Here is a 27,821-nt window from a genome sequence, read left to right as displayed (position 1 = left end):
AGTTTAAAAAGAAGCCTAAGCTATAGGCTGAGCTTTCATAATCATTAAGAAGTCTCCATGTCATTATTTGGGAGCTGGCTGGTGGGACATAGAAAGACTTGTTACATCTAAGCCTGGACCAACCAACATCTTTAGTAAGAAAGTTATTGAATTAGACCTTTGGAAAAGGATTTTTCGCCCCATCTTCAAGGGACCAGTGTTAAAGGTGAATAACAGCCATAGTCCTCTGTCTGTTGGGCTACTTTAAGTCATGCTTTGAAATGATTTTCTTCCTCAGCTTTCGCATTTTTGTACACTGCATACGTGAACAGATGTTCATGCCGATTGGTGATAGGAAATGCAAACATGATAAGAGATAGACTCTGGCCTTAAGAACATCCATAATATGACACCATAAACTATGGCTAGAAATCCATTTCACTTCTGCATTACAGATCTCTGACTTACTGGTAATTTCTGTCATTTAAATATTCTAGTGAGCTGATGGCCTACTTGGATTCTTAAGGAACAAACTATTTCTCCTGCATTAAGAGTTATTACTTTAATTGAGTAATACTGGGCTCTCATGTGGTGATGTTAGCATTATTACACATCTTGGTGATATTCACCCCACTGTTTCCAGAGAAAGTATAGCTCATTAAATGGACACAGGATTAAAGCAGGAAAAAAAAAAGCTTTGAATATTTCATTATGCCAAGGTCAGGACAAATAAATTACCTTGATCTTGAAATAGAACAGAAGACATGACCTGGACTAACTACTAAATTAAAAGAATTCTAAGAGAAAGAAAGCCTTTCACCATGGCAGGACGCACTGGGTTATGTCAATAATGTGTGGTTCTGAAAATTAGTGTTCATTAATTCGTTTCGTTTATTTAATTATCTACTCCGCTAGTCACCTGTATGATACTGTCAATGAAAATACTATGGCAACTGAAGTGGTCTTGGCATCATAAGATGTTTTGTTCCACAAGATCAACCAGAAGATCAGTAATGATGGCACAGAAAGGCCAACACCCTTCTCAAAGGAGAGAACTTGAACAAAATTTGTGAGTGAAGAGGACAGGTTTAAACTCTGCCTTTTCTCTTATAATACTTCAGCTTCATCTGTGCTGTTTTGTTCCTGCTATACTTCCTCTGTCATGGTCACAAGCCAGGTCTATTCGGGCTGTGACAAGTGACTGGAAGTATGATATAACAGGGGACCTGCTTAGAAAATCAACATTCTCCTGGTCACACCTTACTGTCTTCTTCATTTTGACACACACACACAAAGCTTTCTTTCCATCTGCCATCCCATGGAGCAGAATCACTTTGAGGACTTTTTTTTAACTATAGATTTCTGCACCTAGAAATTTTGATGCAGTCTTTCGGAGATAGGGCTTTTACTAGTATTTTATGTGTGGCTGGAACAAAATAACTAACAAAAGCAACTTGAAGGAGGAAAAGTTTATTTCGGCTCATAGTATAGACTGTCACATTGTGGTGGAAGTCATGGCAACAGGAACAGGAGGTACAGATTGTCATGGTGTGGAGTCGTGGTAACAGGTACGGTAGATATAGGCTGTTATGGTGGGAGTCATGGTAATAGGAACAGGAAGTACAGACCATCATGGTGGGGGTCATGGTAACAAGAATAGAAGGTATAGACCATGATGGTGGGGAGTCATGGTAACAGTAATGGGAGAGAGGTATAGATCATCATGGTGTGGAGTCATGGTAACAAGAACAGAAGGCAAGATTGTTATAATGGGGAGTCATGGTAACAGGAACAGGAGGTACAGGCCATCATGGTGGGAGTTGTGGTAACAGGAATGGGAGGTACAGGCCATCATGGTGGTAGTCGTGGTAACAGGAATGGGAGGTAGTTGGCAGTTTGTGTAGTATCTTCCTCCATCATTCTGCACTTTTCTTCTTTAGACAGAGTCTCTGACAGGACATAAATAATAGGATTCAAACTCGGATCTTCTTGCCTTTTTGCCCACTAAACCCTCTCCCCAGCCCTTGTCATTAAAAAGCAAAGAGAGATGGGGAAACGAGGTCTCCTTTGTATTCAGTCCAGAACTCCAGGCTATGGAATGGAGGTGGAGAGTTATAGAGGGAGACACCAGTGTTTTCCTTTGACCTCTGCACACACAGGAATATATGCACCCATAACACCCTTGACACACAATCAATCAATCAATCAACTCCTTTTTAAAAGAAAATTTCCAAAGCCAGGTGCCATTCCTCTAGCTCTACTCTACGTCACAAAGGGGCTAAGTGACAAAAGTAAATTTAACAACAACAACACCAGGGAGTCCAACCACCTTCTGCACCACTGAGAACCAGACGTCCTTTACAAATGGCTGGTTCTGTCATCTGGCTCCATCACAGCAAAAGTTCAGGGGAAGTATTCTCTGAGCTCCATTTCCCTTAGTTCTCTAAGCCACTTCTGTCAAAAGCATCATAAGCAAATCAAGTTGGAAGTCTGTTTGTGGGCCACTGTCGATTCACTCACCCGTCAAATGTGTGCCCACTCTGCCCCTTGTGCCCAGTGCTGTGCTGAGCTATGGAGAAGAGAAATAGACTATGTGGATTCACACCTGCCCCTCTCCCTGAAGCACTCATGGTGAGGAGAGACAAGAGGATACCACACTTTAGTGAGACAGACACCACTCAGGCCAACCATAAAACCACCTCATGGGACCTGCGGAATGTAGATTACGTATTAGCACCCTCATAACTGGCACACAGACACACCTAGGTCTTAGTAGCTGGCCTGGTAATGAGAATGAAGGGGAAGGGGCCTGAATAAAAAGAGGGTGTGGAGGTGGAGTGTAAGGAGCAACTCCTGATCAAATGCAGTTTAATGCCAGCTCTGATGGGCGGGCCCAGAGTGGGTGAGGAAGTACAAGCTGAGGTAAAAGGCCTTTGCACTGCTCTAAGGCACCATGAAGACCCCATGGTAACTATGCAGTGTCAGGACCGCTCTAGAGTGTCTGTGGAAGCCATTCCCTTGATCTCCCAGACTCTGGGATGTGACAGCTTCACTCACTATCAGTGGGGCCCACGTGGGTAATAGACATCAGCACTGAGCGCCAGGGTGGTTGTAAATGTCATACTCAGATACAAATGTGCCCCTTTTCTTCCTTTTTTCTTTTGGCTTAAAGTATAAACCACAACTGTGGCTATCTGTAGGCCATGGGGTTATAAATTGTTTTGATAGTGTTTCTTTTGCCTAGTTCTATTTTCTGAATATTCTACAATGAACATACTTAGAAATAAGGGGGGGGGAAAATCTATTACAAAATGGTCATACATTCACCAAAACAGCAGTCCTTGACTGACAACTTATGATATAGTCAACTGAATTACAGATGAGGGGAATTATTGATAGGATCCAACTTTAAACCTCTAAGCGATTTCTTTTGTCCCCTTTGCTTTCCACAGTACCAAGGAAGACAGAGCTGTGTAAACAATCTTGAAGAGTTACTTTTATTGCTATAGCTTAGAGCACAGATTACTTTTATGATTTATATTTTAGGAAACTTTGAGTATAGGGAAAATTGCCCAATTGTTAGAGATGATGGAATTATCAATATCTACTTTTCAAAGAAAAGAAAACATTATATCAGAGAGATGTCTAGTTGATAAAAATATCATGCTATGCAGCCTGGGCTGAGGGAGAGCAATCAAAACACGAATGAAAGGGTGAATGGATGGATGGATGGATGGATGGATGAATTTAAGCAGTTGAAGGTGGGTTGTAATTTGAAATGTGTGAAGTTTTAAAAAAACTTCAGATGAGGATGTAATGACAATCATTTTTACACATCCTGTAGCCATCTTTTGTAATGTATGAGTTTTGCCATATATATACATACATGTGCATACATATACATTACATATACATGTGTACAGTACTTGAAGAGACTAGAAGAAGGTGTCAGAACCCCTGGAACTAGAGTTGTAGATGGTAGCAGCTGCCATGTGCGTGCTAAGAACCAAACCTGGGTCCTCTCTAAGAGCAGCCAGTGCTCTTAAGCACCGAGCCATCTCTCTCCAGTCCCTTGGCCCTTTCCTTAAAAGAAAGTATCCTCATTACAGTCTTCTTGCAGCAGATGGAGGTCATTACAGAAAGCCACAAAAAGAGGTCAAAATACAGAGAACACCTGACTGTAGGGTGCTTGCCCAAAGTTATGCATTTATAACACAACCCCCACACTTAAGACTCAGATAACAGAAGAAAAGGGGCAAAAAAATGTGGTAAGAGCCAGGGGACCAGGACATCTGCCTTGAGATAGCCGAGCTAGGCATGGTGGGGCACACCTTTAACCTTATTACTCAGTAGGCAGAAGCAGGTCTAGAGTTCAAGGCCAGCCAAAGCCATGTAGAGAGACTCTGCCTTAAAACAAACAAAAAAGTAGGTGGGAGGTGAGGAGAATGGAAGAGTCTGGGAGGAATTAGGGGAAAGAATTGGGGCAAATGTGATCAAGATAGGTTATATGAAATTCTCAGACTTAATAAAGATATTAAGACAATTTTTCCTTAGTCATCAGAGAAATGCAAATTAAAACAACCCTGAGATTCTATCTTATACCTGTCAGAATGACCAAGATCAAAAACACTGATAACAACTTATGCTAGGGAGGATGTGGGGTAAAGGGGACACTCCTGCATTGCTGGTGGAAGTGCAAACTTGTGCAGCCATTTTGGAAATCAGTATAGTGATTTCTCAGAAAATTGGGAAGCAATCTACATCAAGACCCAACAATAGCACTGTTGGGTATATACCCAAAGGATGCTCAATCATACCACAAGGACATGTGTTCAACTATGTTCATAGAAGCATTGTTTGTCGTAGCCAGAACCTGAAAACAATGTATATGTATGTCCCTCACCCAAAGAATGGATAAAGAAAATGTGGTACATTTACACAATGGAGTGCTATACTGCAGTAAAAAATAATGATATCTTGAAATTTGCAGGCAAATGGATGGATCTAGAAAAACCATATTGAGTGAGGTAACCTAGACCCAGAAAGACAAATATAGTATAAATTCATTCATAAGTGGCTTTTAGACATAAAGCAAAGAAAAAAAAAACAGTATACAATTCACAATCCCAGAGAACCTAGACAACAAAGAGGACCCTAAGAAAGACATACATGGAAGGTGACATACGTAGGAAAATGAAAAAGAAAAAATCTCCTGAGTAAATTAGAAGCATTGGGGTCACAGGAGAGGTTAGAAGAGGAGAGGGGAGGAAAAGAAGGGAGTGAAGAAAAATGTATATCTCAATAAAAACAATTTTAAAAGAATTGATAATAAGATAAAAAGATAATAAGAAAATAATGGCAATAGTTTGCATAGCTTGATAGTCTATAAGGAGTGCTGACATTTAGCCCCACAACTTTCAAATGTTTAGGTTAACTTGAGCTCCATGTTGGAGAAAAGGTCATGGGACTTTCAGAAGCTTGCTGACTGGTCTGCAGACTTGAGCTGGGCAATGGAAAGGCACAGGACTCAAGCCAGCTCTCCAGCCTTGAATGCCACGATCCTTCAACTTCTCCCTTCTACTGGCCACACTCATTAATCAAAGAACAAGTGAGGCTCACAGATCTCACGACAGTTTCTGTTGCTGGCATCACACACCACTCCAAATTTGGCCTAAGCCAATACATACTAATTCTCTTACAGTTCGGGTGTCAAAAGCCCAAAGGAATAAAGGCGTGAGCAGAGCAGGGGAGCCTCCTTCAGCCTCTGGCTACTGGCTGTTCTAGATAATTCCTCGGCTTGTGGTCAGTCATTCCAGCAGGCTTTCCCAAATACATTGCCTTCTCTTTTTCTAGCAAAATTTCCCATATCCCCCTCTTTTGATGACATTGTTGTGATTAAAATGTGAAGGAATTGTCTAACTTGGAATACTCGGTTCTCAGCACTTGGTAGCATTGTTTGGAAAAGCTGAAAGACCTTATGGAGGTGTTTTGGAAGGCTGTGGAACCTTTAGGAGGAAGGCCCTTGCTGGAGGAACTGGACCGCTGAATGTGGCCCTCGAGATCTTATGATTGAGTCTTACTTCCGTTCCACCAACATATGTGGTGAGGAGCCCCTAGCTGCACGGTCCTGCCTCATCCCTTCCCTTCCATGATGGACTGTATGGCCTCAAACTGTGAGCCACAAGAACCTTTCTCCCTTAAATTGCTGTTTCTCAGCATAATAATGAGGCAGTAACTAATGCACTTACATTCGGGAACCCCTGATAATCTAGGACATATTCCCAACCCATGATCATAATTCAACCCTATCTTCAACGTCCCTTGGGATACATGAAATAACCCTCCGCATCCAGGGTTTAGGATGTAGCTGTCTTTGAGGGGCATTAATTAGCCTATGGCAGGAATATTTATTTCATTGTTGAGTACATCTAAATGAAAATTCCCTGAGGGTAAATTTTGGTCTCAATTCCTTGTAGTTTTCCACTTTTAATCTGACCTTTTGTGTGCCTTCGGGCTTGGGTTTGGTGTGCTTACTTTTAAGAAAATTACCTGGCTTTTGACTGGAAGTAACTTACCTGCAACCCTGTTCTCCTGCTGTTCATCAGGGATGGGCACAGAAACCTGGATTCCCAGGCCTGACTCAGGCTGAACTTGCTGCTGAGCCCCTTAGCCTGCCTGTTGCTGTTTATTGAGCGCTTACTCCGTGTTAGAACTGTGTGAGCTCGCCTTGGTCCTGAAGTGAGCCTGTGAGGTAGAGGCCATTATCCTCATCTATAGCTCGGGAGCTCAAGGCTCCCTTCAAGGAGTCCAGGAGCACATCCAAGGTTACACTTTGAAGCCACAGAGCCTCAAAACCCAGGCTCCAATGCTATGCTCCCACAAAAATGGGTAATACCTAAGCTTGAATACAGTCTAGACCTCTTATACAGGGCAAACCTTGGCTTCCCAAGTACCCAAGCTTAAGTTGTAATTGCTTGCATCTTAGCATTAGTATTTAAATATGTATAAAAGTAAGTAGATATTAATTCCTTTTGCTTATAGCTCTTGGAAGACTATAGAAGCAAAATAATGACAGCAATAATCATGCAGAGAAACTCCAAGCCCTCTTAAAATGCTAATTCAGACCACGGCTCTAATATGAAGGGCAATGCTATTCTGTGAGAATTCAATGGTTGCTTGCAGTCCATATACAAAGCCCAGCACCCTGGCCCAGGCCTTTCTGAGTTCAGCACCCAGACACCAGGGTTCTTTGGGACACTGGAGTCCTGTGGGCAGACTCCTCTCTCCACTATTCTCCTGCCACTGACACTGTCATGTGCTGCCACACGGGTTCTTTGAGCTTCACCTGGGAACCATGTCATTGACTGATTGACTGCCTCTTCTTACCCTCCAACTACTCCCATGCGTGCTGGGGCAGGGTGCTGGGAGTCCAGTTACTGCAAGGGAACCACAGTTATGGGACACAAGGAGACAGTGAGCTGGGTAGCCTGTCCTAGTTCCTGCTGAGAGCACTCCCTTGCCTTGGGGGATGACCTTGGTTTCCTGGGTGCTCCCTGGTGGAGACTGCCCCCAGAATGAGTGAGGCTGTGATCTCATGCTGAGACAGTTTGTCCCATAACTAAGAGTCCCATTTTAGCATTGCTCCTGCCACCAGGAAGTCATCTCTGCTGGCCCACAGTGGCATAGTAGATGGGGCTGGCGGCTGAGCAGATGCGCCCTGGCACCTGAGACCACCTGCTGATGCTCTGTCAGAACACATTGAGATGATCCATCATAAGTGTCTGCTGCAAAACAGAAGAATGCTTAGCCCCACAGAGAGCTAAGATGTTAACAGGGGTCACAAAGCCCCAGCATCGCCCAGATCCTGGGGGATAGTGAGGCCTCTGATCCTGTTGCCTCATCTGTGAGATCCCAGGAGAGTGACACTCCTTCTTCAGGTCACAGTCACGCTGTCCAGATCCTCTCAAGGTGTCCATGAAGCTTTGGGAACCGACGCTTCCTTTGACCAAACTCGGCTCAGTGTGCTTGAGCAAACACATGCTAGGAGATGTGTGCTTTGCTAGACATCTGCCAGGACAAAGAATGACTGTGACCAAGGGCTGGAAGAAGATGGCTTGAGAATCGAGGGCATCTGAAAGGGTTTTCAAAAGGACCGTTCCTGAGGGGACAAGGGATAATTACAAAAGGACCCTGCACAAAAGCGCAAGCCTGGAGACAGCTGGGCATGACAGGCAACAGGTAGCATGCCTTGTTCCGTTGTTCCCTGGAAGGGAGCGCAATGGAGAGAATTGCTCTTGGGAAGACGGGCAGAGCCTGCCAATCTTCCTTCTCTTCATCTGGTCTGGCCTTCTCACACATTATCTCGCTTAATCCTGATGCGTGCAATTAATCCACTAGATGACAGGCTCCACAAGGCTGGGGAGAGCATCTACTGCCCTGCCCCAGCCCCAGCCCAGCTCAGTAAATGTGTTCTCCAGATAAAGAACCAAGCTCAAAGAGGAGAGCAATTTCCTTAAACAAGCACAGCACTTACATAGTGGAGTAAAGACAGGACCTCATTTGCCCTATCCCACCACACTGTTCCACCACTTCTGCTCTGTGGTCTAATGATAATAACTAAAAAAGGAACCTTCACTTGTGGAACCTGTGTAATTATGGATAGACTGGAAGAGGAATACCCCGTATATGTAAAAACATCCAAGAGGAATACCCCATATATGTAAGAACATCCAAACTTCCTGGTGAGGATCTCCACTTAGGGACAGTCAACACCCAAAGTTTCTCCCATCCTCTCCCAAATCTGCTCACACCTCAGCTGTGAGAGGGTCTCAGGAATGTAAAGGGTTAAGTCCCCACCATTTAGCAGGGCTGTTACTTTGCATTTAAATAGCACCATTTGAGAAAGCAGCATTCCTAGGAATCTGATTTGAGTCTAATGTGCTGGAGCACCTGAAGGCTTCCTTACTTCCCGACCAGGTCATTTGCAGCTTCATTACTTAATAATTTGAAAGCTTTTTATGGAAATCAGTGGATAAAAGGAGATGATGAAGCGAAATGTTATTATATTTAAGGACCCAGCAAACAGGCTGCCAAGACGACCATGCCTGAGTCAGACGCTCTTGCTGGGAAGGGAGAGCTGTTGCTGTTGCTGCTCAGATGGTGACTTCTTGCTCCTTTTGAAACCGCTTTTATTTGAAAGACATTCTTTCCCTAACAAAGACTAACAGGCTTTGAAATCCTCCAGAAAAGAGTCCATCGGTGCTGCCTCATGATTCCTACCCTTCGTTGGCGCTCCTGCCCCTCTGCCCACCTTCCTGGCTGCTGCTGTGTTGTCCGCCTGTATATGGCTATAAGATTGTCATAGCCCACTGCAGTGGTCTCACGCAATGCCACTCTCAAAAGTCTTCATTGCTGTCCAGTTGAGAAAAAAAAGTGGGAAAGGGCTAGGATATGGCTTGTTTGGGTAAAACCCATGCCATGCAAGCACAGGGTCCAGTGTTCAAATCCCCATAGCCCATGTAAAGCTGGGTGGAAAGTAGAGATAAGAGAACCCATGGAATCCCACAGGCCAGCTAGCCTGACCTATAAACAGCAAAAGAGAGATCCCATCTCAAAGAAAGTAGAGGTGAGGCACAGCACCCAGGGTTGTCTGTCTTCCGTTCTCCACATGCACACACTAGTATAGATGTGCTTACATTCACATGCATGAGCGTGTGCATGCATCTCTCTCTCTCTCTCTCTCTCTCTCTCTCTCTCTCTCTCTCTCACACACACACACACACACACACACACACACACATTGCCACCGACTCAGTGTTGAAGACTTGTAAGCGACTATGTGAAATTGGTGACAGCTGTTGGGAAGGATGGGAGGATTCTAGGCATTTAGTTTTGCTTTTTCCTTTCATTCCCTTTCTTGGTCTTCAAGCACAGTTGTCTTAGTTAGGGTTTCTGTTGCTGTGATGGAACCGGAACACCATGTCCAAACGTAACTGGAGGAGGAAAAGGTTTATTTCAGCTTGCACTTCCCCATCACAATTCATCACCTGAGGGAAATCAGGGTGGGAACTACCTGGAGGCAGGAGCTGAAGCAGAGGCCATGGAGGAGTGCTGCTTACTGACTTGCTTCCCATGACATTCTCAGCCTGCTTTCTTATTTACCCCAAGGCCACCTGCCCACAGGTGGCACCACCCACAATGGGCTGGACCCTCCCCACATTAAGCACCACTTAAGAAAATGCACCACAGGCTTGCCTACAGCCCAGTCTTATTGATGCATTTTCTTGATTATTTTTATGGTTCCTCTTCTCAGATAACTCTAACAGTAGTCATGCTATCTTTTTAAAATTCTACAATTCTGAAGACTATGCTTGGGTACACGAGATATATTTTGTTAGACTAGAATGGCTGCCTGGCCTTAATCATATATGTGAGCATCCATACCTTCAACCATAAATCCCTTATAAATCAATTAAGGTTTCCCCTGCATACTAAAGGATGAACCCTCCTGCTTTCTCCCCAGCTGTGGCCCTCCTTGTTGTCATTCTTTGATTTATTCCTCCAAAAGAAGCAAGTCGTTTTGGATATTGTGCGCTTTAGTTGGACCTAGAATGTCCCCCAGAGACTACTGTGGGGATCTAGCCTATGGGGCTATAGGAAGTGATAAGAACCCTTAGGAGGTGGGGCTTAATGGAAGGAAGTTAAGCCTTGTGTGCTCTTGAAGGAAATGTTAGGAAGTTGGCCCTTTCCCCTTTCTCTTTTGATCTTGGCCACAATAAAGTAAACAGGATTTCTCCACCACACATTCCTACCAGAGAGTACCAGTGCTACCACAGGCCCAAGGCAGCAGGGCCTACCAATTGTGGGCAGAAACCTCTGTAACCATGAGCCAAGAGAAACCTTTCACCCTTACACGTTACTTGGCTGGGTTATGTTGTCCGCAGAAGCTCCTAAGAACCTGCTCCTTTGTTTCCCCCTTCCCCCAGCTCTGGCAGCTCTGTGAGCACAAGGGCAGTGGTCTGCATCTTCAGCAGTGGCTGAGCCTCCTATAGATCAGTTCTTAGCCAACACCTGCTGACCAAAAGGGTCCTTGCCATCAGCCGAGCAACGTCGGGAACCTACAGCTGCCACACTCTGCCATAATCTTCACAACCTTGCAAGACTGGAAGACATCTTCTTCCTCACAAAGTCCTCAGTCCAGCTCCTACCTCCCCCCATTAGATCGGGAACCAGAGCCCCACAAGCCCAGCCTCTCTCTGTCCCACAGCCTCAGTTTCCCTTCTTCATTTGATTATACCCTTTGAATACAGAATTGCCCAGGTATCATTCATTTCTGTACTAAAAAGTAACTGTCTGTGTTCCACTGACCACCACTTTCTTGGTCCCTTTCCTGGGGAGCCCTACAAAGGCAGGCACCTGGGTTTGCTGGCTTCACGGCTTCCCCTTTTCTCTTTCCTAAACCTGCTTCAGTGGCCTGTCTGGCAGTGACAAAAGATGAACGGGCACTGGTAGCCACAGGGAACAGGCCGTAGGCTTGCAATGGGCAGAGGGACAGCGTGGGGCATCAGATGGTGTCCTCCTTCTCTCTCAACATTTTTCTTTCATTTTTTATTTTTTATTTTTTTAAATTATTTATTTATTTATTATGTATATAATGTTTTGTCTGCTTGCCTAAAGGCCAGAAGAGGGCACCAGACCTCATTACAGATGGTTGTGAGCCACCATGTGGTTGCTGGGAATTGAACGCAGGACCTTTGGAAGAGCAGACAATGCTCATAACCGCTGAGCCATCTTTCCAGCCCCCTTCTTTCATTTTTTTAAAAGAATTTATTTAGTTTTATTTTATGTGCATTGGTATGAAGGTGTTAGATCCCTTGGAACTGGAGTTACAGACAGCTGTGAGCTGCCATGTGGTTGCTGGGAATTGAACCTGAGTCCTCTGGAAGAACAGTCAGTGCTGTTAATCATTGAGCCATTTCTCTAACCCTCAGCATTTTGCTTGAAGCTCCTGGCTCTTCCTCCTCTTTTCTGCCAGCTTCCCTACTCCTAGGGGAGCTGTCTTATTCTACCACTAACAGGCTTCTGGCTAAGATACATACCTCCTTCCTGATCTCTGCTTAAACTCCAGTCTCATGGGTCCGGCTGCCCCTAATGACTCCTTGGACCCCCACCCTCTTGGTTTCATGCCCATGGCTGTCAGCTCTCGTTGACTCTACCTTGGGTGCTTATGTGTGACATCTCCCACTTTGCCTCTCTACCCTGTCCCCTCCCCAACACTGCAATGGCCTCCTGACCAGTGTCACCCCACACCACATCCCCTTCGATTTTACTTCCCACAGCTGCCAGCAGACCTCTCTAACAATATACATCTGATCACAGTTCCCTTTTCTTCACAAATCCTTCCCTTAGAACAAGACCCTTTAAGCAACCCCCAAGGGCAGCAAAGGCCAAGACTTCCTCTAGCTTGTCATCAATGATTTAATTAACTAATTCATTATTCATCCCTTGAATATCCTCTTGCACACCTCCCGTGTGTAGGGGATGGCGCTGAGGTCACAAGTGAAGCAGTTCATTGGCTCTACCACTGGCTTCAGAGATGGGGCCTGTCCCTTGGGGAGCAAGGTGAGACTGGGAGACAGGACCGCAATGTCAAGAGCTGTGCCGCTGAGATCACACAGGTGCTTCTGTGCACAGCAAGAGGGGCTGCCTTTCCAAAGGGAGGCATCTCCTGCCAGCACTGGTGTGAGGTGTGGATCGCCCTCCCTGGGCTCGCCCTGGCTTTCCTGCAGCTGCTCCTGTTTGAAAGCACAATGTTTCTGCTTAGTGCATTCTGTCCCCCATGAATTTTCTGTCAACCCCAAGAAATAAGTGTCACCTTGCCTGGCCCTCTGTGCCTCTCAGCTGTGGTACTGGCACAAAGTTTTCCCTATTCACTGAAGAGGAAGAGAAGGTGAGAGGGACAAGGACCTGGTGACACAAGAGAGATGCTCATGCCCCACCCTTCTCTTCAGGCTCAGGGGACAAGGGGGCTGTCGTGAACACAATAAGGACATGATAAAAACCCAGGAAATGAAGTTAAACCCAACCAAAGGGAAAGCGAAGGGGATGCCTGTGACCAGTGCAGGTGACAGTAGGCCTTGGTGTGGTGCAGGACCTCAGAGCTGCCAGCCCAGCCCAGACAGCCCTGGCTGGGGCATAGAGAGCAGTGAGCTGTGCCAGGGCTGCTTGAAGAGCCCTTCCTCTCCTGCTCCAAGATTGCCAAGCCACGTCCTCAAAAACATCTCGGGAAAATTGTTATCTGCAAGCATTATGCAATTTTCCCATTGGAAATACAGGCTGTGTTTGAAAAGAAATTGAATGTGAGATCATCTTCCGTGCAGATCTTAGTTAGAGTGGGCTTCAGGTGCTTTCTCTAGCTCTGAAACAGCTGGTCAGATGGTAGGTCGGGGTGGCAGCTGCTTCCTGGGAGAGGCAAGGCATGGGATGAGCACTTGCTTATGGCCAGCACTGGGTTGCCCCAAAGACGACGACTCGGAACCGGTGATCTCAGCCACAGATATTTGCTCCTTCTTATTGTGATGACAGAATACCTGATCAATGCGACTTAGGGAAGGTGGGGTTTATTTTGGCTCCCACTGGGCGGGTACAGGGAAGGCAAGGTGGCAGGATCTTGATGCAGCTGGCCACAGGTAGCCAGAAAGCAGAGAGATGAATGCTAGGTCTCGCAGCTCGGTTTCTCCTTTGTATTCAGCCCAGCTCTGGAGTGGCTCTGTCCACATGCAGGGTGGGTCACCCTGCTTCAATTAGCCCCATCTAGACAATCTCTCTGAGACGGCTTGTCTCCTAGGTGATACTAAATCCTCTCAGGTTCACAAGCAACATGAATTATCACACCTGAGCTCGTCAACCAGCCCCTGTGTTCCCTTCCCCCTCATCTGACAGCCTGGGGGCTCTCAGGTCATTTGGCCGATGCTGCTCCCAACTGTTCCTGCTGATCCCCAGCTTGACTATGATGGTATCCCAGCCCAGGGCCCCAGTATAGTCCAGCGCAGTGCAGGTGAATTGGGGATGCAAGGGACACCAGCCTCTTGTTCACCCCAGCCTCTCATTCCTTCAATTCCGGCGGAGCTGGAGCGTGTGCTGGGACAGAAGTATAGGCAGTAAGCAAAAACGAAAGCCCTTGCCCTCCCACTGCTCCTCCAGCAGGGGATGGAAACTAAATAAGCAGATACCCAGGAAGCTGCCCCATGGCAAGTGTTACAGAGAAAATCTATTTAGATGAAAGGATGGCAGTGTTGGATGGAGGGGGGTGGGGTGAACTTCTGTGGTCATCAGAGGTTTCATTGAAGAGGAGACATTTAAGTGAAAAGCTGGAGGAGAAGGAATGGGTACTCTGGGATCTGGGGGAACAGCATTGAGGACATAGGGAACAAGAAGTTCAAAGTGCACTTGACATTGAGGAGACAGGGGACAGCACGTTCAAAGTGCACCTGACATATCGGAAGAAAAGCAAGGAGTCTGTGATGCTGGGATACAGTGACAAGAGGAGCAATGGATGCGGTCAGAGAGGGAAGGGAAGAGAGAGAAGGGAAGAGAGAACAGATCACAGGGGCCTAGCAAGGTCCCCACCCACTGTGGGCTTCAAGGTCAGAGGGTTTCAGCCAGCAGATCATGATATGGCTGCCACGCAAGAAAAGCCCTATAGAGAGGTTCTGGGTTTGTTTTACCACATTCACAGTGGTGCCCACAACAGCTTGGCTCTGATGAGAGAGAGCCTCCCTGTGAAAGTCACCCCATGGAGGGAGGTGACGTGAGGAGCAGGTACAAGAGAAAGAAATCACCCTTTCAGATTTCCACAATCCCCGGCCTGATGGCCATCTCTCCTTGAGAGCTAGAATCAAGGTCTAACAGTTACACTCCCCCACCAGACCACACCTCCCAGAGATCCACACCTGCTTCTAACTCTGCACCCTGGGGAGAAAGCCTCCAACTCAGGAGCGTCTCAGGGCACTCGGGTTAGTACAAAGCACACCAAAAGAGACTTGCTAGCAGGTACAGCCATCTAGAGCCACAGTGGTGGCCTAGGCCAGGGCAGCCATGCAGATGGGGCGTAAGCTAGAAGGTGAGGACATTTTGGAAGCAGATCTGGGGGCAAGGCTGATGGAATGGATGTGGCCCGTGAGAGAGACCTCATGGGTGGCCACCTGGAATGTTGGCGTTACCCCACAATGATTCGGGAAGGATGAGGAATGGGGAGAGAAGGTAGAGTTTGGTTCCAGCTGAAATATTACACAGCTAGTATACAAATCAGAGGCAATGCTGGCATACATGATTTTGGGCGTGGAGGTACACATTATTGGAACTCATGTACAAGGGCCGAAGAGAGGGAAGGGTAGTTGCGAGTGGATACTGATCATGTAGGGGATGGGGTTCAGTTCCCAGCATCCATGTCAGGTAGCCTGGGAGATCTGGAACCTTCTTCTAGCTACCATGAGCTCTGCACTCATGTGTCTACACACACACACACACACACACACACACACACACACACATATATATATAAACTGAATCTTAAAAAAAAATCCCATGTACAATTGACTGTGTAAGGCTTAGACTAGGCAAGATGACTGTGGAAGAGTGGACAGAACATGAAGAAAAGAGGACCAGAGTTGGGCACTGCTGTGGTTAGAAGATAGTGAAGGGGTCTACAGAGAAGACCAAGAAGGAGTGGCCAAAAGGATGTTGAGGAAATGAAAAGGCAGTGAGCCCCGGGAGTACGAGCTGGGGAAGAGGGAGAGGTCCCTTTGCCAGGCAATGTTGAGTACTCCCGGGTGCAGCCTTTGCCTTGAGCATGGAGAGGTCACTGGTGACCTCCACAAGAGCAGTTCCAGAGGCGAGATGAGTCCTCGTTACCTCTTCTGAGATCTGAGGAGCATATAGCTGCCTGCCTCAAAGGGCCACAGTGAAGAACCTAGGAGATCTGGGCAAACTGTAAAGTGCCACCAGAAAATTCCTGTCCTTATTTATAACCCAATAAACCCGAAGCCTGCCAAAACGATGGGAGTCTACCGTTGGGCACAATCGATTTGAAGGATGTGGCAGTCCTGTTATCGCTTCGTAAAACGGCTCATTTCCAGCTGTTCGTCCCTGGATGCCACCAAGGGATGCAAAGTTACCCGCGTAGCTAGAGTCCTCCGAAGTGGATGAGAGTAAGTGGGGATCTGGGAAAGGGCAGAGCAGATAATGGAGGCACACAGCGCTCAGGGGGTTTCCACCCAGGGTTCCAGGTTGTTCATCAGTGAGAACCAGTGGTCTGTGCCTCATGGAAGGAACTCCTTGAGAAAACTACCAAATGGGACCAGGGGAGCACAGACTAAATTGGACAAAATGACGTGGGTCATTGGACAGGTAGAAAGATGTGAGTTGTAGGGTCAGACATCCTGCGCTGGGGTCCGTGTTCCTGAGTGGAGTGTAGAAGTCACTTGACTGATGGACACACGCTGACGTGTGGTGGGTGGCAGAGTCTCTACAGGTGCTTTGGTGTTTTAGGGGTGCCCTCTTTTTAGTAGAAGCTCTTCCCCTTCTCAAGGAGCCCGTCCCACCCTCATTCCCCCTCATACAGACCACCAGCAACCACTGTTCCTATCGAAACTAGTACTCCAGACAGCGTCACCTTTATGGTTGTTGTGAACACTGCCTGCTAAGCCTCCTACTGCAGCTTGCTATTTAGAACTGAGAGCCTCCAGGACATAGCAGGAACAGCATGAAGAGATGGGGCCAGCTCTCCCAGGCCACCCTCACCCCTCGCTCCTGTGCACCTGGGATATCTGGAGTCAGCCTTGCCTAACTGAGAAACTGCTTTGGCCAAATAAGTATGTTTCTGGGGAATATGTATATATATATAGAATGTGGATTAAGTGGGATACTATATACAGGTAATTGTCAAGCTGCATGTACATGGCTTTCAAAACTTTTCCACTCACAAACCCCTTCTGCAGGAGAAATTTTTTAACAATTCTGGGTATTTAGGTAAGATGGGTATATAAACTACTTTCTGACAATAACCCATAATAGGTCTTATTTTAAAACAATTTGTTGAGCACATATGATCTTACCTTTTATTAAAGTCAAAAGCAAACTCACACACTGACAAGGTGCCTGTACTTATCTGTTTTTACATAAAGAATTAAACTCTGGTGAAATATTTGACTCTGAGGGATGTAGAGCATCTTCAACGTTTTCCAGAGTTGACTGATATTTTGATATTTTAATTGTCAGTGCTGAGAAGGCCACTGCACATATATATATATATACACTGCAAATGGCTAAAATATGGCTAGAGACATTTCATAAAATTGCTAGAAATTCTGTTCTTATCCCAAGGCAAAATTAATTTAGTAATTCTTATAAAAATCAAATCAGCAACTCAAATAGCAACTAGAAAAAATAGATACTATAATATAATACAATGAAAAATATAAAAATGTGATGCTTATATGTTGGGGGCAGGGTGGGACCTTCACCCAATGCCGGCTATGCCCACAGTCAGAGACTGGCTGAGTCTGTCACCTCCTTCCTCCCTGGTTTCTAGGCTGCTTTATTTCTCTTTATTTCTCTTGATCAAATCAGTGTGTATCTATAAAAGCAGAGAATTATACACATAACAGGACTGCATTTTCTAACATGCAATAGTTTTGAGTCTGAGTCAAGCATTCATTGGCCTTGTGTAGTGTGACATCCTACTTATAATAAAGAGCATACTGTGTGTTCAGAACCAAGGCTGCCGTGAAGTCGCTAGATACAATGTGGGTGAGTGCATCTCGAAACACTTTGGATTTAATAGGTCTTTGTTTTTTAATTCAGTGTGCATTCATTTGGTCATTGTACATTCTGCAACCTTCCACTGAATCACACAGCCTTCATGTTCAGTCACATGATCCCAGTGGGTCATGCCATCATAATTTAAAAAGCTAGACCTGACATATAAAAACAGGAAGTCATAGTTGTTTGTTTCAGCTTTTTCCTCCCCATCACCAGCTCCATCTCCCTTGCCTTCCTGGGAAGAGAGAGCACGTTCTTTTGTACCTCAGGCAGGGTACCCAAGCTGGTGTTAATGACAGCCTCAGAGCTGCTAGGAGCAGAGGAAGCCTCAGAGAAAGGAAACAGCTTTGGTGTCTGACTGAGAAATGACGTCAAACATGAGGAGTCAGACAGGTGCCAAGAGGAGCCTAGAAACCAGAGAGGAAGGAGGTGATAGACTCAGCCAGTCTCTGGCTGTGGGCATAGCCGGCATAGGGTGAAGGTCCCGCCCTGCCCCCAGATTCCCAGCTCCCACCACTCATGCCCTTTCTGCCTCCTGCCTGTTGTCATTCAGCATGAACCTCGCCTCTCCAGCCTGACTGACCCCATAGCCTGTTTAGGGCCATGCGTTTCCCACATGGCACAAGTAGCTACTGCTGGTGTGAGTCCAGCTGCCACAGCCTCCAACGAGTTTACCCAGAGCAAACTGTAAGACAGGCACAGTGACCTGCAGTTTCCTGGGGGGGAGCTTATTTTAATTGGCGCGTCTTTGGAAACGTGCTAACGGCATCTAAACAAGGCTTACCCCGTGGCTGCCTTGAATACTTCATTCGAAAAGCATCCTGTGGGAGGTGTAAAGGGGCTCGACGGATCCTTGAAAGATCCTGGCTGTGCCTTGGAGGCTTGTTAAAACAAGCTTTTCATTTAAGCCTGACGTGTAGATTGCTTACTCTGAATTTAAGCCTGTTGTTCTTCAGGGTATGAAATGCCCAGAGCCCCAGGGGCCCCATCTATGCTCCTCTGACCACAGAAACCCCCCTGCAGCTGCTCATCAAGACTTGGAGGTTGGCTGCACCCAAGGAAGCCCTCCCGAGGCTCTGTGGGTAGCTACAACTGTGACCTCCACTCTGAACTAAGAGTATCTCCAGTCTAAACCGCTCACTGTGAATGTACCTGCAGAGAGAGGCTGATATTCCTGGGGTGCTTCCTGTACAATCCCAGCACTTGGGAGGCAGAGGTAGACAGATCTCTGAGTTCAAGGCCATCCTAGTCTATAAGAGCTAGTTCCAGGACAGCTAGGATTGTTACACAAAGAAACTCTGTCTCAAAAAAAAAAAAAAAAAAAAAAACCACAGAAAGAGAGAGAGAGAGAGAGAGAATAAAAGAAAAAGAAACAAAAGAATGTGTCATTTTAATGAGTGCCTGTGGGTAACCAGCTACTTGGATGTGGCCATGAGTAAGTCAGCCTGTCCCCAGGGCTGTAGGATTTAGTTTTACCAGAAAGAAAAATCAATGTTCAAAAAAAAAAATACTTGTTTTGTTAGTTTTGCAGGGGTTTTGGTTGGTTGGCTGGTTGGATGGATGGATGGATGGATGGATGGATGGATGGATGGTGGTAGAATCCCCTTATGTAGCCCAGGCTGTCCTCTAACTCAAGGTCCTCCAGCCTCAGCCTCCTAAGGATTGGGATTGCACTCGTGGGTGTGTGTGTTCTCATACCCAAGAAAAGTATTTCATATCTAAAATGAATGTTCCAACATGCTCCTTTCTTATTTCAGTAACTAAAATGAATTATCACAAAAGGAACCAACCATAAGCTGTAGATGGGCCCTGCAGAGTAAGCACTTGATGAGACCATTTACAAGAAGGAGTTGTCCTGCCCACACACAGACCCAGCATTTTCTGAACATCTGTACAATGAAAATAAAGCAGATAAATAAAACAGTAATGGACGGTCTAGGCTATTGTTGCTGGGTAATATACTGCAGAAGCAAAATCAATATGTCATTAGCTAGGACCCAAAAACCATGATTTAATTGTAAATCAAGGTGAATCTGTAGGACCAGCTGGCCCCGTGACTGCCTCAACTCCACCCACATTGATTTTAGTTCTGCAGTGAGGTATTTCTTAGTAGACAACATCTCATCACTTGGATCTGCTATCATAGGCTTCATTTCGATGTCGTGAACTGGCTTGCCATGATTTGAAGATTTCCAGCACTTGAAAATTTTTAATCGTGAGCTATGCTATTCTGTGGCGTCTGTAGACTGTTCTGAAAGAACATCTCTCGTGATGTGGCGTGAAAGAAAGTGTAAAAGTCAGGGTGCAAGGCAAGACTCTCAGTATAATGAAGGCTTTATGAGGGAAGGCGTATACAGTCCACACACAAACACACGGAGGGGCAGACGCTAGCAAGAGGCCTGAAGGATCTGTGCCTAGCTGTGCTGTTCTGGAGAAGGAAGAGGAGACAGAAGGCAGGGGAGATGCTGAAGCAGGCTGTACTCAACGTTTACGCTGTGTGCTCCTGTGGTGCTAAAAATTTTCCACAATAAGTGCATATTATTCTGAAATTGAGTAGCAAAGAGGAAAGTAGTTCCAGCACTAGATGATAAAAGTCACATGGTCCAAATATAGGAAAGAAGACATGATCATGGAAATCATACGGAGCCATTGACGGCTCAGGGTGAGGCATAGCTTGGCCAGTTTGTGGGCATGAGTGCAAAGGTCCTGACCAGGGTGAGGGGCAGAAGTTGGAGGGAGCTGGTGATGGTCCTCATCTGCACAGGTGTCTGGTGCATGTGACTTCGATACAGAAGGGGCCTCTGGAGGAGAAATGGGTTCGAAGGCAGAGGAAGGACCCCATGTGGACATGGATGTTGTGGGAGATGCCGAGTTGGCATCACAAAAATAACTCGTGTCCCATGTGTGACTTCATGACGGACAGCTTCTGTTAGCCCGCCCCAAAGATGTATCAGAGTGACACATTGTAAACAAACACATAAATCTTCTGTGAGAAACGGAAGCCCTCAGGAGGCTTTTCCTGCAGACCTGCGGGTGTGGGGTTATCTACACACCCAGGGACTCTTTCCTCCAGCCACAATGGACAACCCAGGGAGACTGCGCTCAGACAGACGCTGTGAACTCTGTCAGCTTGTCCCAGCTCCTGCCCCTCTCCTCATCCAACCCAGGTCACCAGAGGTCCAGACCAAACTGTGTGTGGATAAAGCCCCTTCCTTGCAGAGGCCTGTGCATGCCCCCTTTCCTGATGGTGGCCAAGGCCCTCAAGCAGAGAGGAGTTTCTATGTTTGGCCGAGGGCTCCTCTGGCCCCTTACTTCAACTTTCTCGGTGCTCTGGGAGTTCCAGGGAGCTCACTAATTTATTCCAAGTAAGCTCTAGGCACCTACAGCCAAGCATGGCTCTGAGGACAGAAAGTAGCTGTGAGGCAGGCGGAGGGGTATCTGAACTCAGAGGTCTGTGCAATTGTCAGCACAGTTCTGTTGTAAGGAGGTTGCTTGTTTGTCCCCAGCCGCCCAGAACCGAAATAATCACACAGAAACTATTAATTAGATCACTGCTTGGCCTAATAGCTCTAACTTCTTGTTGGCTAGCTTTTTCATTTTAATTTAACCCATCTCCACTAATCTGTGCCTCACCACGAGGTTGTAGCCTATCAGCAAGGTTCTGACGTCTGTCTCTTGGGGGACTACATGGATTCTCTCTACTCTGCCTCCTTTCTCCCAGCATTCAGCTTAGTTTCCCCCCACCTACCTCTATTCCCTGCGCAGGCCCAAAGCAGTCCTTTATTAACCAATGGTATTCACAGCAGGCAGAGGAGAATCCCATGTCACAGCTCTTCCTGCCCCAGTTGGTGCTATTCTGGTTGTTCCTGTGTGTTATGGTTGATAGTGGCTGAGCTATTGGGTCCAGGCTAGGGGAAGGCAGCAACTGAGGCCAATGAAGTCCAATCTGAGGAGATTCTGGAGCTATGCAGAACTGCTCATGACACCCTTCACCTCTGTGTGTAACTGAGAGTGAAAACCCAACTCTATCTCAATGTCAAGTCAAACAAGACCCCAAGATTCTGACCTTTGCCGCAAGATGACCACATAATGTTTGCCTCCAAGATACTAATTCTCAAATTCTTCCTCAGAAGTTATTTGAGGTCCCCCATAATTTAATGATGCTCTGTATACTGTCCAATCAAAATAGAGCAGATGCCACTTGGGGAAGGAGTATGAGAGCTTTGGTCTGGCCTTCCTGTCTGTGAGAGTGGTGTCTCCACAGCAGGAGGGTGCCTCAGGGTGGCAGCACTCAGGCTAAAGGGCTGGCTGCCTTAACAGAGCCCGATGACCAGCGTTGACCTGGGCCAGGCCCTTCGCAGTGTCTGGACCCTGTGCTCATGACTCAGCCCTTCATTCTGAGCAAACGGGGAAGTCTAGCCAACAGAGGTGAAGTCTGGGTTACAGCTGGATCCAATGGGGAATGGGCTAGACGGAAGAATTCAGGTGTAACTGGGATTATCCATGTACAGATTACACCTATACACTGGACCCCCAGTGCCACCTTCTGGTGTCGCTGGAGGAAAAATGGCTCCACAGCACACGGCAAAATAAAATAAGGATAGACAATCTGACTCCACCAAATTCCTCTTGTTGTGTAAGCCTAGCTCACTACATTAAACATGTGTGGTTCTCTTGCAGAGTGATGAGGTCCTCACTGTCATCAAAGCCAAAGCACAGTGGCCAGCCTGGCAGCCAGTCAACGTGTAAGTACCACTTTCCCTCCCGGTCCCACCTTAGCCTTGCCCTAGAAGCCGCCTGGCTCACCACTTAATGTAAGTTATGCCATTACAGCTAGTAATACTTCTCAGAAGAGCAAGATAAGGAGGCTTTACCCATGCGGGAAGTCTTGTCTTCTTGGGAACGTAGGTCTGGCCTCTGTTTTCTCCAATGGTCCTCCATCCACCACACAGAACCAACTCAGATACATGAGTAACCATGGCATGTTCCGTGTGTCCTCAGCCCAGAAGACTGAATACACATATGTTCTATTCTCTGGCAACTCAGATGTGCTCACTCTAAGCAAGTCCCAGTTCTCCGTCCCTCTCTTGTCTCTGTCAACCCTGTCCCTTGAGAGTTATCTGCCCTGAAGTCTTTGGTGGCCCAGGGGGTTCTGCCAGTTTCAAACGACCACAATCCCAGATGGGCGGGTGGATGACCAGACCACAGATCAATACCAGATGATGGATGGATGGATAGATGGATGTATGGTTGGGATGGAGAGAGAGAGAGAGAGAGAGAGAGAGAGAGAGAGAATATGCAATAAATAGAGTAATGAACAGAATGGATAGAAAGATGCAGAGAGAGAGGGAGAAAGAGAGGTCAGTTTGGGAAATACCTCTTTATAGATGGCCAACACTGAACTTAAACTCATCATGCCCAAAATGGAACTTTTCACCTTCACACAAACCTGTTCTTAGCCGGCTGTGGGAGGCAGAAGCAGGTGGATCTCTGTGGCTTTGAAGCCAGCCTGGTCTACAGAGTGAGTTCTAAGTTAGACAGGGCTACATGATGAAACTCTATCTTAAAAAACACAAGCAAACACATCCTGCTCTTCTTCATGTGGGGAGACACCTAAAGTGCAGTACTCACAAAACCCCACTTCCTCTCCTACTGTCGCACAAGTCAGGCCTTACCTGGCTGTCTTCTACGATCAGGTCAGACTTCTGTCAGCCTCCCATTCCTGACCTGCTTCAGGTCATTTTACCATTTCCCATAGTTCAGTTCAGCAGCTGTACCATTATACATGATTTTTTTCAAGAATCTAACCTTGCTGTGTTCCTCCTCTTCTTAGCATCTTTCTGTTCATACACACACAAAAGAGTGGGTTTAGGGTGGGGGATGCCTCTCCTTATAAGCACCCACCAAAAGCCCAGTTACCTCAGTCTACCCTAATGGTGACCTTTTACAGATGTTGAAACTCCGATGTGCCCCTTCTATGACAAGCCCAGTGTTACCTTCTAGTTCTGTTGAGGGTGGAATGAGAGTGCCAGCCATATCCAGATGTGGCCCTAACCCACCTTCTCTATCTAGAACAAGATCCTCAGATTCAGTAATGTCATAATCGTTTTCTCACCTTCTAATACATCTCTCTCTTAGTCAAGCTTCTGATCAGCCTGAAACTAATAGCAGAATATCAGTAATAAATTGGCTCTTGTCTCACAATGACAGGAAACAAAATCCGACCTCCACTTCACCCCGAATCCTTCAAGCAATGACAACTGAAGCGCTTCATTGATTCAGTAGCTACTTACTGAGGTCTCCAAAGACAGGCTCCACAGTGGGGAGTGGGGAAGGGTACTGTGGTGAGGAGAACTCTCCCTGGCGCCAGCCCTTCAGTGGGACAGGTATTTAGCAAATATGTATATGTAAAGGAAAGTCATGGTGAGGTCAGAATGAAGAAGAATACAGCACATTCAAAGCATTAAAAGGTTTCTAATTTCTGCATAACTAGATGCAGAAATCAAAGGTGAACTGCGTGTGGGGCCAAGCTGTGCACCATTAAAAAAACTTAAGAATGGTAGGGTCGTCAGGAGGTTGGGGTAGGAGAGACATGGTCAAAGTATAGTATGTATTTGTATGACGATATCCTTGTGGAATCCAGTCCTCTGTATAATAAGTATACCAATAAAAGGGGAAACTTTTTAAATTTTTTTCAATTAAAACACTGAAAAGTTTTCAGCAGAATATGATCAGAACAGCATTTGAAAATCAAAAGGCAGTAGCAATGCCAAGACCCCAATATGAAAAGTTTGATGAGGTGGGAAAAACAGGTAAGCAGGCAGCTGCAGAGAGCCAGGAGGGAGGTGACTGCCACTCCTGCTGGGATGGCAATGATGGGAGGGGGAAACGTTAGAGATGCCACTAAGTGATAAGATGTAGAGGGTAAAGCTGACAGCTTTGGTGACAGACTGAGGGACAAAAAGATGAAGGAGACAGAGTGGTCAAGATGCTTCTCAGGTGTGGGGCTGACCCAGCTAGGGAACTAGTCCCATCCAGGACTGGGGACATTAGATGAAGTTTTATGGGAAGACCCATGAGATCAACTGACAATGACATGTTGTTAAGATGTCCTCAAAAGGTTTATGTGAAAATCAAGTACCCAGATCATTACATAACTTTGAATTTCAGGGCTAAAATCTCTGCAGATGTAAAACTGAGTCAAGAATGAACGAGAGACTTTCCAAAGAAGCTTAGGAATAAGAGGCAAGGACTTAGGACAGAGTCCCGAAGCCTCCCCATTCTTCCTGGTGAAGAAAACTTGCCTTCAAAGGAAACCAAAAAAGAACAGCAAAAAGGTCCCAAAGAAAGCTTGGTTTCTCTAAACCCAGAAAAGAGTGTTTAAGGAGAGTGGCCAGCAATGCCCAAACCAACAGAGACATGAAGTTAAGTCAAGACTACATAGTATTCTTTAGATTCACAGACATTAAGGTCATTGTGACCTTCTACTGTGGGATCGGGGAAACCCTGCACACAGAGGATGAAATCGGGGCAGGGTGAGGTTGCAGAGTCACAAATACAAATGATTCAGTTACGCCTGCGCAAGAAGACTAAGGACTGCCTGGACTGTGGCTGCAAAGAGATGAAAATCAAGTAGAGCTGTGTGTGTGTGTGTGTGTGTGTGTGTGTGTGTGTGTGTGTGTCTGTGTGTGTCTGTGTGTGTGTCTGTGTGTGTGTGTCTGTGTGTCTGTGTGTGTGTGTGTCTGTGTGTGTGTGTGTGTGTCTGTGTCTGTGTGTCTGTGTGTGTTGGTGGCCCAGAGGTGGTTTTTTGGTTTTGTTTTTGTGGGGGGTTCTCTTTTATCTTTTTCTTTTTCCAAGATGTGAAAGGCTTTGTGAAAAATTGAAAGACGTATTATTTGGGGATACCTTCCCACACTTCACCTATCCCTCAGACTTCCTGAGACCCAGTGGAAACAAAAAGATTAATTGATGGCAAACACTCAGCCCCCAAAACACCCAAAACCTTTCCACTCCACACTCTGGGCTTGGTAAGGGAAAGGAATTTTCCTTTGATTTGCCCAAACCCTCGACTCCCCTTTCCTTTTCCAAATCTCATTAGGAAGTCAAATTAGGAAGCCTACACTCAGCCAAGTTTTGTTTTGCCCTAACAGCCCTCCCCCTTCCCTGAAGCCTGCCTGATGGAGGTTAATGGGATTCCAGCCTCCCCAGCCCGGTGGAGAGCCAGGGTGACCTACTTTCAAAGCCCCTTCTGTTGAAACTGACTTGTTTTTCAGCATCTTCATCCCATTCCCAGTGCCCCTTCTCAAAGGACAGTCGTGAGTGAACAGATTAGCTGGTGACTTGTTTAATTCAATAAATCAAGCCAGCACAACTGACAGCCCTCTGTTCAGGTAGAAACAGGAAAAGACAAATTCTGGGCAAAGCCACATCCTTCACTGGTTCCTCACAGTCACAAGTGGAAAACAGTTCCTACAAATCATTCTGAATTTGCACTACTCTGTTCCTCCAGGGTGGTCTGAATGCTAAGAATTACCGGAACTTTCAAAGATATTTATCTCCTGGAAAGGACTGGCATTCCCCCTAAATTATTCCCATCCATTCTTGGTTATCTCTGGCTTAGACAGCGGCCCATGTTTGTGAGGTCTGCGGTGTAGAGACTGAGTCAACTTCTCTAGAAATGAAATCAGAAATATCTTCCATTTAAATTAGCCCCCGGGTTCCAGGGCCCCTCCTGCTTCCTAGTAGAGTCACCTGGGTCCATCCACACTTTCGGGGGAGTGAAGGAGCACGGACTAGAGCAGGTGGTAGATCTGCGTGTCCAGATGGACTTGGAGTCCCAGATGCCTTATGGTTAGAAACGAATGTTGCAAGAACCTGACAAACCCTGAGCCGCCAACTCAGGGCTTCAGCCAAATGAATGGCTTGGGCGCCCCCTGGTGACTCAATGGAGTTTCTGCACATGAGAAAAAGGAACTCGTGAGACAAAACTAAACTTTTAGGGACTGTTCCAGGTATCACTGGTGTGCACCTGTGACTAGAAGTCAAGGATTGGGGTCTAGATGAATCACAAATATCATGTCTTGCCTCTTTTCCTCATGTTGTGTTTTGGGAAATTTTGTTGCAAATGAGGCATAGTATTGTCAGGAGCCATGGAAGCAATTTCTTCACAGTAGGTGAGGTTACAAACCCCTCGTCCCTGTGCCCTCATCCCATGCGCCACACTCTCTCACAGGACTAAAGAAGACGTTTCTCCATGTAGCCACTTATTTTTAATTTGTGCATGTGTGAGTTATCTGTTTATAACTCTCCTGACACTTTCCAATAACGCTAGATAGGAACATTTTTGAAGATACGCCATTTTTCTTGGGACCTGAGGTGTCCCAGAAAGCTAAAGGCTTGGTTTCCAGCTCGTGGCACTCACGGGAGGTGATGAAACTTCAGGAGTTGAAAAGAAGCTAGGCCTATGGAGGTCTGTACTTGGAAGGTCTAGGGCCCAGCCAGCTTCTCTTGTGGCTCCACCATTATGTACCGTCGGCCACAGTCCCACAGGCACATGGTCAAGGGACACGGACTCAATCTCTGTCACCAGGAGCCTTTCTTCTAAGATACTTTCCTCAGTTGTTTGTGACAGTGACCGAAAACTAGAGCAAGAAGGGCCACAAGAATTTTTAAATCTCAGAGTGTGTGCGTATAGATGTAATGACATATCTTAGGGATAGAGCCCAAGTCACAACATGCAACATGTCTCATGTGCACCCTCTACACACGGAAGAGTCTGCGCAGTATTTTAATGCACCTGCAATTTGACTGCAGACTATCGCGTGTGGCTAAGGGCGGAATTCTCCACCTGGGTTTTGTGTTCCTGATCAGAAAGGCTCAGATTTGTGGCTTTGAAGATTTTGAAGATTTGAAGATTTTGAAGATTTGAAGCACACACCATTCTCTTTACTATACAGAGGTTTCAATTGATGTATAATTCAGTCGGTTTCCTTTGCAGTTGCTTTTCCTGTTTCAAATCTAAG

At 46.3% G+C, this 27,821-nt stretch overlaps 1 protein-coding gene across 1 annotated transcript in view; it reads left to right on the top strand.

Moving 5' to 3' along the window:
• Nucleotides 1-27,821, top strand: part of Spon1 (spondin 1) — a 294,791-nt gene that overhangs the window by 247,649 nt on the left and 19,321 nt on the right. Inside the window, exon 7 of the mRNA XM_041666818.1 lies at nucleotides 22,480-22,544. Coding sequence (XP_041522752.1) covers nucleotides 22,480-22,544 — 65 coding nt within the window. The remainder of the gene's footprint in view (nucleotides 1-22,479; nucleotides 22,545-27,821) is intronic.

The sequence above is a fragment of the Microtus oregoni genome, unplaced genomic scaffold (assembly GCF_018167655.1).
Source record: "Microtus oregoni isolate MIOR12 unplaced genomic scaffold, Mior012 000016F_ref0000370, whole genome shotgun sequence".
In the NCBI taxonomy this organism is placed as follows: domain Eukaryota; kingdom Metazoa; phylum Chordata; class Mammalia; order Rodentia; family Cricetidae; genus Microtus; species Microtus oregoni.
The sequence above is the reverse complement of the archived record's forward strand: the minus strand, read 5'-3'. Positions and strand labels throughout refer to the sequence as shown.